The sequence below is a fragment of the Opisthorchis viverrini genome (assembly GCF_000715545.1).
Source record: "Opisthorchis viverrini unplaced genomic scaffold opera_v5_56, whole genome shotgun sequence".
NCBI classification, from domain to species: domain Eukaryota; kingdom Metazoa; phylum Platyhelminthes; class Trematoda; order Opisthorchiida; family Opisthorchiidae; genus Opisthorchis; species Opisthorchis viverrini.
The window spans coordinates 1,827,116-1,839,465 of NW_008751713.1; the positions used below are offsets into that span (position 1 = coordinate 1,827,116).

Consider the following 12,350-nt stretch of genomic DNA (forward strand, 5'->3'; position numbering starts at 1 on the left):
GATCTGACTGTTAATGTACATCAGTGACCTTTCTGTTGTCATTTTTTCCGAGGTATCTGAGTGGGTGCTCGGAAGTGTAACCATCTCGGAATGATTGTGTTAGGTCAGACATAGGTCCCTTCCCCATCCTCTTTTGTTCTTTTCTTTATAAGAAAGCTTTCAGATACGTTATTTTGTACGACAACGAAGGATCGCTGTTGAGCGCTGATGCGCAGTCGATGTTGATGACTATTGATGAGATGGAGACAATAGGTGAGTGACGATCCTCTTGCTAGGTTGCAGATGAGCATTCGAAGCGCCCAAACGTACAAATCCACAATTCAAACAAGCTGGACTATAACTTGACAGCATGTGTGCGCAAACTTCGAAAATTGCATTCTCAACGTACTCAGTTTTCCTAGAGCTCCCACTCCTTTTTCGATGATCGTGAGTTGACTTTTCATAGCTGCTCATTACTGGGATCAGATAATTTCGCAGTGTTGCTTTTCTTCTGTGAAAACAGGCTTGATATCTTGTTGGTTTTCCAGTGTCAGTCGGATGCGATACTGTTCTTATGCAGCATCGCCGATTCTGGTGGTGTTTTAGTTTGCTGTATTATGGTTGACCCTGATAAGAGAATAGGCCCGGTTCCCGTGCGTCACATATGGAAGTCAAGAAAACGGGAAGGTGTTTACTGGGGAACATTTTAAACAGAATCCATTTACACAAGATCCATTTAGTCGGCGTCATTACATAACTTCGTCCCTTTTCACGAAGGTTGTTTTACTAATCAATGCTAACGGTATTGGCGCCAGCATGACAGGATGAGGATATCAAAATGAGTTTTAGGTCTACTCATGGCCAGACACAATGAATACTTGAACCTGGGTGGCCTAGCCAATAAGCATTTAGCTACTTAAAGACTTGGATCCTCGCCACACCCCTCAACTTCGACACCATTCCAATGCTTCTGTGCCGCTGTTCTCTTGCCTCATTTCTTCGGTGCTTTGCGTATGATTCAGGTTTGCTATACATTGTGGCTGAAGAATATACTTTTCGGAAGAGTTCTGGTTCTATCCGTTGAAAGAGAACGGGGAGTACCATTGACGTTTGTCCAGTGTCATTCCATCCTCCGTATGGCTGATGATTTTTATGGTCAGATATCGAAATTAGGATATCCCATAGCAAATAACGATATGTCTGACTTCTGTCTATACAGAAGCAATTCGGTATCTTAATCTCAACAGCTTTTCCCTGGTGGGATTAGAACCCCATATTGAGACAAACCTGTCAGTCTTAATTTAACAAGGCATACATTTTGAGGCAAACGCTTCGTCATTTCTCCTCAGCATATCTTCTTGTTTTATTTAGTTCATTCGGTTTCTCAAAGAACGCAGACCGTCGGTATCTCTCACCACTCTCTTTATATCCAAATGTAGTACTTCAATAACGAAGAGCACGAAGCTGGCATTTACGACCGCCTGCAGAAGGAGTATGCAGATGCGAGCGTCAAGACAACCACAAGTCTGGCAGTTTTAAACTTTGGCCAAGCAGCAATTTTTTCCGCTGGTTTGGCCGCCACCATGATTGCGGTCGCCAGTCAAATCGCACTAGATCCCATCAGTGGCGTTGCAACTGCCGCGGTGGTAGGCGACCTTGTTTCTGGTACTGCTGCAGAGCGTACAGCGCAGGCGTTCACCGTCGGCGACTTGGTTCTTGTAAACGGCCTACTGTTCCAGCTATCGGTTCCATTGAACTTTTTGGGCACGATGTATCGTGAGGTTCGACAGTCGCTGGTCGATATGTCCACCATGTTCCTCCTTATGGAATTGGAGCCTAAGATCAAGGTGAGCACCTTACTACTACGGTTCTGTTCGAGTAGGTTCGCTTGTATGTGCCCACGTTACTGTATGAACATATCAGCTGAAATTATATCGATTAGCTCTTGGTTATCCTTGCGATGACAGTTGCATCTGTTGTGAGACCTCGGATAGTCATTGAAAACTTGAACTTTTTTACAACCCTTGATGAGATGTAAATTCATCATCATTCTAACTCCAGGTGGATCGCTAGATGATATGGTACCGCTAGTGTCTTGGTGAAGCCGTCAAACATCTACCACAGGAGTTAATATTGAATTTGTAAGCTCCACCGGTATGGTTATTTTGTTTGAGGACACAAGCCACTTGTGAACAGCCAAGTTTTTATCACTGATTTTTAACAATCTGCTGTTGTTGTCCTCAGGGCGGTTTCACCAAAAGCGAAATGATGGACCGACTACTATCGCGCTACTTACTTTACCGAATGATTTGATGGGAAAAGCCATGTTCGACCTTAGAGTCTGTGACTGCATGTTATTTCCTCTAACGTCATGTGATCCATCCTATCGACTTTTACGTTGAGTTTCACTCAAGGAAACCAGTCAATCAACCGTGCATTTGCGATTCAGCACATTCCATTTCGTGCTGGTGGTTGTGATAAGCTTTCGATTGTATTCTGAATACCCTGATGACTCTTCCTGAGCATCATGTAACCCAAATAATTATGTGCATAGTCCGCATGGGTCAGTTTCTACTGATACCACTTAGATGTCAGTCCTATGCCATTTTCTACATCACTTGGAACTTCTCAGGTCAGAGCTCCAGAGCAAAATGAATTTTGATGTCATTCTGAACCGATCACCAGCATAAACTCGAGGAAGCCCCATAAATTCGGTTCGACTGTTAGGTCGGCACAATATTTCGGGGTGACTATTCATTCACTGTTGTCCATTACAATAAGATCCTATTTCCTTCCATTCAGTGTCTTCTTACTTTTTTTTCTTAAATTACAGTCTCCTCCGGGTGCACCCAATCTGATTATTGACAAATCCAACGCTTCAATCGAATTCCGTGATGTCAAGTTTGCTTACATGTCCAAGGACGGTAAGAAGTCTGACATGCTTATCGGGAGGTCCATTTGCGATGGACTAAGCTTTAAGGTGAGATTACTCTTGGTCCTTCTCTATTATACGACTTGATCGTGTTGCGCGGGTATTTTTTTCATTGATATCTAGTATTTGCTTTGCGTGAATCAATAGCAATACCCGAGGAGCCTGATGAAAAATCGCCCCGATCTGCGAGGCATGTTGTGCACACGAAGATAGCTCGCATGCTTGTGCTGTGCTTGTTATCAGTCAACCTGGTCGGCAACTTGAGTGTACAATGGGTTCTCCCAGGAGTGCATTCTCGAAAAGTGAATCTCCTAAGGAAGCGTTTGAAATGCTTCAGTCCCTGCTTTCCAGAAACACAGGAGAGTAACTGGGGACGAACTTAAGGCTGCCTCCGTGCTTTTCATTGTCCTGTCCTGTTTTTCTTACCTGTCAAGGTCGCATGTTTGAGAAGCGGTCAAACATGTTGAAGAAGAGGCCATGTGTGGGGTTTCTGTCGGTTTACAGCCATTTGTCTTTACTGTTATTCCGTGAGCATTTGTGTAAGAAAAACGTTTACAAACGGTTTCAAATGACTCCAGAGATCGAGCGATGCTAAAAAATGAAGCCATCATTGTCCTTAATGTTTACTCGGGCCAGTAAAGCCCCTTCGGCGTTTATCTGCAACACCATTCGTCGGCTCAATCGGAACGCGCATGGTATTTTGGAAGTATTTTGACTGCGTTACCCGCACTCCACATCACTCCTGTTTTTCATTGGCAGCTCTATGTTACCGAACTTCGCCTGATGAGATAATCCACAACGGTAAGGTAGTTCGAAAGAATAATCTAATGGCGCAGCCGTCAAAATTTGACCACAGATGTAGTGTTTGGAAATCATGGGGGTGTTCAGCGGCAGATTGCTGGCACGCCACAAAAGATGGGTTCTCCTTGACATGTCACCAGTTTCAAGGATGGAAAAATCTCATAGGGGAATGATTTATTTTAGTATCACGTCGATGTACGCGACCGCTGTACTACAAAAAGGTTAGTTCTTTTTGTATGTGATCTAAGGAGGGGCCTACAATTTGGTGACAGAACAAGGAAGCGTGAAATCATCTTCTCAGCGAAAAACTTCATCTCGGGTTACATTTTCGACTCACCATTCAGGTGAGTTACATCCACCGGAGGATTTGCCCTGACTTCTCGCTTACTAAATCGAACTTCTCCATCTACTCGTATCTCACTTCAAACGTTCAGGTTGACACGCTTAATTTAGACGAACACTTCAGCAAGGAATGCTGACTAGAGCCACAGCGCCACCACAGCCCGCAGACTACAGTGGAAGTGGTGAGATTTCATTACTGATATTGCTGTTCTGCTACTTCGAACATTAGCGCAACATGACACCCTCGTCCTTAACCAAAACAGCGTGTGCCTCGGATAACCCGAATATTCATTTCTTACTGTTATTTCTATTCCTTTGGAGCTCTCTGTAAGCTTGTCAGTATTATTCTGTACCTTCCGAAGTTTAGTCTGGGACGATCAGTCGTATTGCATAAATTCTTGACAACTAATATCATGTGTAATTTATGCACAATGCGCTGGACCACATGTAACCTTCGGTACCGAAATTTACTGTCTTTTGGTTGATATCATAAGTATTGTTCCTTCGTAGACAGCGTCCAGCCTAACTGCAGTATGATTGTACTGAGACTGTCAAGCTATTCGTATGGGTTAATTTTTCACTCGTTGCTTTTAAAACCGCAAATTTTAGCAAAACTCTTATTCTCCGCATTGACGTAAGTATGAACTCGCTATGGTCAATTTAGTCCATATTCTCGAGTTCCTTTTGGAGTTACCCAGCTACTGGTATACTTTTGGACTTATAAGTTGAGATAACGACATTTACTGCGCCAATTGCCATGCTATCTCGGCTGGTACTTACACTTTATTTGTTAATTTGGATGCCCTATTACCTATCGAACTTGCAACTCTGTTTGCACTCCAACCTCAGGTCGATCCTGGCCAACGGGTGGCCGTGGTCGGTGGCAGTGGAACCGGAAAGTCCACCTTAGTTCGGCTCATTTACCGGTTCTTTGATGTGAACGAAGGTGCCATCCTTGTCGGTGGACAGGACGTGCGTTCAGTGAATTTGGATAGCCTTCGACGTGCGATTGCAGTCGTACCTCAGGTATCTTTGGTTTCCCGTTAATGTTTATTGACAGTATTAGGTGACCGAAATTGTAGTTATTGCTTTTCCCCACAAGTGGAGCGGGTCTGTGTTGAAAAATCGAGAAGTATTGGACAGCTGTTTCATCTCTGCCGGAAACCAGCAGCACTCTACGTCTCCCCGATCTTTAGGGAGATTCGAACCCACAACTGGCTGAAATCTACACAGCTTGGCCAGCGGTGACTGATTAACACCGGTGTGATTAACATGCATTTAGGCAAGACATAAAGCCACTCTGCCCTGAATCGGGCAATTTACATCTTTTTGTCCTTTTTATCTGCGCTAAGTGTTGACATACAACAAATGATTCCAAAATGTTTTGCCGCGTTTTCTAGATACGCAGCTGTATTAGGTTTTTAGTAATGAATGGCATATATGTTCGATACATCGTACTATGGTTTCCGCTTTCTCAAAATCTTATGTCGCACTGTGTTCTGCTTTCTGAAGGACGCGGTTTTGTTCCACAACACAATTTATTATAATTTACAATATGGCAACCTGAACGCCACTCCGGAACAGGTGTATGAAGCGACAAAGCTGGCCGATCTGGCCAGTGCCATCGAACGTATGCCGCACGGATACGAAACTCAGGTAAGTGCCAATGTGCACCACAGTTTTAACGTTTGGCTGGTGTAGAATAAAATAACGCATGAATCTTGATTGAAATCCTATATCACCTTTTCACCAGTCAAATTAATTTAAGTTAACTTGTTTGCCAATGTCGTACCCCAACCGCTTTCCTCTCTGCTCCGCCTTAAGCGGTAACCCAATACATTTGACCTTGACCCTCGACTTATCTCCTATCTGAAAAGAACTCTACCAGCTGATTTACCATGGACGCCACATTGTTTCACCGGACCTGTGCGTAATGAATCAATAGCTGTAGACCGGAAGCGCTCTTGTTGCACCCGTTGAATGGCTTCCATAGTGGCTCAGTATCTGCGATACCCAACAAGGCGCTTATTTGGTAATATAGATGTATCTGTTTCAAATCCCGCCCTCGACTTCCGTTTTTCGTTTGCAGTGTGTGGACTAGTTCTTATCCAAAACCATTCGAATGCCATTTCGTTCACATAGACCCAGTTATTTGTTTAGGCTCTCATGTCTACAAATGCTCTTTCTAGAATTCCTCCGAGTTCCTGTTACAATTCCACTTCTTACAGCACGTGGTTTGTTTTGTTTCTCAGGTTCTTATAGTTTACCACAGTACCACTTCTTTGATGACTGTTATCAATATTAATCTTATTTTTGTCATTAACAGTATACGTGTCATTCGTTTCTAGGTTGGTGAACGAGGCTTGAAACTGAGTGGTGGCGAGAAGCAGCGTGTTGCAATCGCCCGTGCTCTATTAAAGCAAGCACCCATACTAATCTATGACGAGGCAACTTCCTCTTTGGACTCCATCACCGAGCATGTGAGTGCGTTTTTGGTTAACAAACCAACTTTATGGCCTTTGTGTAGTACAGTTCCTCAGCCCCACCCAGAAAAAAGTTTTGTGTTTTACTGCGAGGATATCTTTGTATATTATGCTTTTCGTGTTACCATGTTCGTCCGGCCGGAATCGGAGTGCCCCGTCCTCTGTTTTGCTATAGGCAACAGTAATGGAAATGTAATGTCGTACGACTGCTTGTCGCCCTTTGGAATATCTAATTCACTTGTTTGTTCAGTGGACATTAGTTTACCGCGAGCATCCTCTCCGACTCCTTTGAGATGACTGCCTTGTATTCCCTTAACGTTATCTCTCAGACCAGTTCCTCGGCTTCTCCAGAAGTCAAATGATTCTAAAGTCTAGAAATTTAATTCCATTGTGGAACGCTGAGCAACCGAAAAGCAATTTGTCTTCTGGTCTTGACGTTTAGATAAATCTTATATTGAAATTGGCAACCGAAAAACTAGGCGATAAACCTTGAGGCACCGTTCCCTGACAGATTGGTTTGATCTAAGTCTCTTTGGCAAGACCTGTTAGGGTATGTCTCGTGATAAATAGACCTTAGTTTTCTTAAGAGAATTACGTTGTTTACTTTGAGACTAGATTTAAGCCTCATATCCATTGCAAATCAGTCCCTGTTTGAGAAAATGGTCTACTTATTTTATGTTCTCACCAATATTATACGAAACCAATCCTTTTGCCGGTGTCCTTACAGTTGATTAGTGTGTGGGCTCTGGTAGCTCAGTGGGAAGTATGGCAAAGTTTTGGTTTGGCGACCCGTCCCATTCCAGTTTACTATCATGAACTGTCTGTGTGTACGTGATGGTTTCCGATCACCACAGTCTCGGGCCACCGACAAAGACAAGACATGAAAGAAAACCTAAAAATATATTTTAAGGTGGGTTGATTAGGTGAACACAAGAGCGCCGTTTGCTTCGCTGTTACAGCGCATCGCCAAAGCGGTCTGGGGCACATCGGACTTTTGTAAGATTTACTTGCTTTTTTGACTTGTCAAATAACTCACCGGCGGCCACGGCAAACCGTTCGATGTTCAGAGAATGCGGTTTTTACGACCGTTTCTCTCCAATCCCTCGTCACTGGGAGAAATGCAGCCTCAGTAATTTTCTAAATACGGACATGCTGTTTTCCCGAAGGGAACGTCTTACTGCCTTCACAGTCCCACTGCAGAGAACAGTACGAATTTACCTCCATACCGCCTCGTAACACGACTACTTGTAGTATGGAACCTTGCTGCCCTCCCTTAACCTTGCTAGTACGGTTTGGCCTGGAGGACCGGAGCTCTATCTAGCGTAGCTTGTCGCATCACTGCAGAACTAAGTTTCAATCATCTTCATCAAGGTGGCAGCTTTCTTCGGGCCTTGATGACCCGGATTCCGATGCAGATCGCCCTCAAATTGGCTGGTGGCCCCTGTCTCAAAATGTCTCACATACTTCATTTCGTCAGTGAAGACACAACAAAAACATTTCTACCTTCCTCCGGTGGCTATAACCGGTCTCTGCATGTAGCCCGTTTAGTAAAATTTCACCAACCGAAGAGTTATGTGAATAAATAAATGCGCTGCGGTAAAAGTGTGTGACCGACAGTTTGTCAGCGCACTCATGTTCGGGATTCCAACATCAAACTAAATACTTCTTTTGTACTGCTGGCGTGCCAGTTATCACTCTCCTGGGTTTGTAATTTTTTGGACGATATCCTATCAATTTGTGGCTTGAAATGTGTTCCAAATTGGTCGATCGGAATCGCAGGGTAGTTGGAATGTTGTTTGTAGACAAGTAGAAATTCTTTCTAACCTATTCCTGTCAAATGTTTTATCACTGGAGCAGCCATCCCAACAGCTCTTCATCCAAAAGAGTTCATTCCTATGAAACATGTCTCTTTCCTAGAAGGACCACTTGTTTGTTGCAGCTACAAGTTAGCGGATCCCAGTACCCCTGTTCATGTCCCTGATCAGTTAAAAATTGAATGAGCTTCTTTCTATCGTATTTACTTGTCAGGTCAAAGCCACTTCTTCTAGGACGCCGACACAATTTACAGTTTCTAATGGACATTGATAAGCTTATCAGTAGTGTGCAAGGAAGAGTTCCTTCAAGTGAGCCTAGATTTTGAGTTTTTTTTACTTTGAACCTCAGCCATACAAGCCACAGTGCGTCCCGAATAGGGGTAAAACGCTGCTTTGAGATTTGAAAAATGCGACCCTTTTCCTACTTTGATTCATAATGTGTTTCACATCTATGATGACTTCCGAACACCAGAGTAAGATGTACTTAGAATAAAAGCACCTTATAGATTTACAAAAGTTCAATCCCGTTGGAACTGAAGGTACCAAAAAACTGTGAAAATAATTAAGTCTTCCCTGAGACTAACAAAACCATTCAATACCAAAAGAAAAATCGGCCCAACAACATGTGAAACTTCGCTTGAGCAGTCAAAATTGTTTTACGGACGTGATTCACTGTTGCATTTGAAAGTCGTCCCCCCCCCCACACCATTCTCGCCAAGTATCGCGATTTTAGAGGCCATCCTAGTGGATTAGTTACTGAGATGGCACCATACTTAGCCAGTGCTTATTGCTGCCTAATTGGTTGGCAACTGGCGCGTTGGAGCCATTCCATATGGCGTTCTCGTGTCTATTATTGAAAACCATCCATTCCATTGTTGCAAAATGCGCATGTCTTGTTAAATGGAAGTGGTAGTCCTCGGTGAGACTGCATTACTGTCAGCCGTAGTGTTACGTTTTGCCCGAAGGATGTTTGAAGCGTCGTGTGTTTCGGTGGGCACACATTATTGCCTAAGTTCCAATAATCGACCGTCGTTCCCCATTTTCTCGCTAACATCCTATGTGTAATCATAGTCTGAGGATAAAAATTGGGCGGTGACGCCTGGTGCCAATGCTACCTAGTGGAAGACGCCTCTTCTAATAATGATCATTTACGAAGTTTAGCGCCGGTTCGTTGTCCATTTTCTCTATAGTTTTTATCTTTAGTATTTTTTCACGTTCCCGATTACGTCGACTTGCTTTCATTTATCAATCTAGAATATATTGCAACGATTGGCCAAAGTTACACCGGGGACAACATCCCTCGTGATTGCCCATCGTCTGAGTACGATTGTGGATGCGGACGAGATTCTGGTGCTCCGTAACGGACGTATTTCGGAACGGGGTACGCATTTGAGCCTTCTGAACCAGCCGAACTCGTATTACAGTCAGCTTTGGGAGCAACAGCTACATGGAAGAAGCACACTGTCGGAGCCGATGGACAAAGCTGAAGAACTCTCTGAAAGGATCAGCGCGCCATCTGAAGTCAGTAGATGAACATTTCTCCATTCACGGACATGTTCACTGCTCCCAAGACGCTCTTATTCCAGACTGCAAGTGACGCGGTTGAAAGTTGCTTCCCTGTGTATTAGTTTACTGGGATTCGTATAAAATTTCTACTGTTTTGAATATATACCATTGACAGATGCAGTTGGGTTTTCTTAGCTTCTAATTTATTTCCTCTATGATTTTCCAATTCACAAATAACAACCTCCTGTGAGAAAAAAGTAGCAAACAATCCAATTCCATCTGTGGGCACCTTGCCTATGTATTGGGAAAGTAATGGCACTCACTTTCAGCCGGAATTCATGTCCAAGTGGGTCTAATAAGGGAACCCGAATCGATCAAATCTTTCAGAGGGTGTCACAGTAAACAGTTGTAGCCCTAAAAGAAGCACGAGAGTGTTTTCAAGGAGCGAGCGAAGTCGCTTAACTCCGCAATTACTAGCACTGGGAGAGATTCAGCCCGACGCCGGAGAGGTGCCTCCACCAGGGCTCTTATTTGCTCCCCTTGGCAGTTAAAAATTTATGATATGTATCATCTTACAAAACCAAAGAGATGCTTGGCACACAGCTGGTCGGGACAGTTGCTTTATTGGGTTTCGTACACACTCACCAGTATTGTTAAAGCGGTAATGCATTCTCCAGTTGATATTGGATATGCCCGATCAATGCACCCAAACTTTACAGTGTCTTAGGACGGCAAAGCCGCTCGAATACGTCTAAACTAGTGGGGATGACGCATACCCGTTCTCATTACCACATTTCCAAGTCACTAATCAGCTTCCATGCTGACTGTCGAGGGCTCCTGCAACGTGGATGGACATTCTCGCAATCTGACTTGTGGCTCAGATTCATAAATTGTCATTGGTCAAGGGAGGCAAAAGCGGTTTGTTACTAATTGATAGACTGAACTGCACCATAAAGAGATGAAACCCAGTGTTCAGGCCCTATGTTGCCATGAGGCTGGTGTGTAAGCACAGATTTCGCTTTTGAGCCAGAAACGATGGACTGAGTAGTTCGGAAAGTGGAGATGTCTGGGTTCACGATACCCGGAGATTTGGACTTCGGTGAAGAATATCAAAGAAGTGTAGGAGGAAAATTGTCAAACCAGGCCAACATTATGAGTTTAAAAACTGATGTTTTATTATGGGATTGTGAACTCATGAGGAAGAGAGAAGAGGAGTGACTAATCACGTAAAAATACATTGGGTGGTGGTACAACCCCGAGCGATGGTGTGAGCCGTCTACTGCCCGCCATCACTTCAAATGCGTTGTACCAGCACAATCACTCAATTATTGTAAACGGATAGTGCCCTCTCAATTATGGTGAACTGTATAGTTACTCTAATGAGTTAAACCTTACATTAGGCTAACTGAGGCAGGGGAGTGGGTCTGGGTTATGTTATTGAGCTAGCTGCACTGGTCTGAAATCCTAATTTGCCAAACTACTGCCTTCCTATGGTTCTGGTACAATGGATTAACAGGCCCATGATGAGCTATTCCGGCACATCACATTGAGTCGGCTTCTCAAAACACGCGTTTAGCCGAAAGTAGACTATACTAAGACCGTTGAGGATGGGTTTGATCACTAGTAGCACAAGGACTTTCGTATACGTTCCGAGTAGGAAAATCGAGCCTTCTACAACTAAAGGACTTGTCACTAACTTGACATAAACAGGTGGCAGATTGAGCAGGAGTGAACTTCCGCGCATCTTTCTACAAGTGCATTTACACCAAGTTTTTCGTGTAAACCGACGCAACGCTAAAGATTCCGTCGCCATGATCAGCTGTCCTCGATTGGTACGAAGATATTGTTGACTCAAGGTAACTAACCAAAGCTCATCTTACTGCCAGGCCTACGAGCATCATGTTCCTTCGACCAATGGCTCGTGATTTAAGCTCGGAAGACGTTGTAGCGCTCAGCGATATGAGGCAAGGCGATATGGGTACATAATTCCGCCTGACGCTACTACCACTCAAAATGACTGTTGCGACGGTAAGTGCGTCCCTGGCACAAAATTATGGTAACCAGAGATTCCGTACTGGCAACCTCCCGATGAGACCCTGGCGTGCATGAGAGTGAAATCTAATAGGCCTGTGTTTTGTGATATGATGAACGTTTTCTGGTATGACTACAAAGACTGCATAGAAAGGATTAACACCCGCCTTCGCTCATAAATGGCGGCTACGGTACATGGTGGGATGCAGTCAAACGGTGTTACCCACATCGGCTTGGTCGCGCTCAATGTGTTGTTTGTTCTCAGTAGTGGAGCAGTTGAAAAAAAGCAGGTTCTGAGGATCCCAAAACGCACCTCACCAAAGATACGTACGAAGTAAACGCAACGTGTACACTACTGACAGTTTTCTTGGGAACCACGACCTATCAGACCATCTTAAATGTCCTCCTGGTCCCAAAAATGCCATCGAGGATGGTCATTCAGATAATTCCCCAAACCGCCAC

General features: G+C 44.0%; 1 protein-coding gene across 1 annotated transcript in view; it reads left to right on the plus strand.

Moving 5' to 3' along the window:
* T265_03829 (hypothetical protein) overlaps positions 1 to 10,060 on the plus strand; it is a gene marked incomplete at both ends in the record, with an annotated part of 25,423 nt that extends 15,363 nt beyond the window's left edge. Inside the window, 6 exons of the mRNA XM_009168400.1 lie at positions 1,419 to 1,826; positions 2,813 to 2,959; positions 4,904 to 5,080; positions 5,567 to 5,710; positions 6,403 to 6,534; positions 9,606 to 10,060. Coding sequence (XP_009166664.1) covers positions 1,419 to 1,826; positions 2,813 to 2,959; positions 4,904 to 5,080; positions 5,567 to 5,710; positions 6,403 to 6,534; positions 9,606 to 9,884 — 1,287 coding nt within the window. The remainder of the gene's footprint in view (positions 1 to 1,418; positions 1,827 to 2,812; positions 2,960 to 4,903; positions 5,081 to 5,566; positions 5,711 to 6,402; positions 6,535 to 9,605) is intronic.
* Positions 10,061 to 12,350: the final 2,290 nt, after the last annotated feature.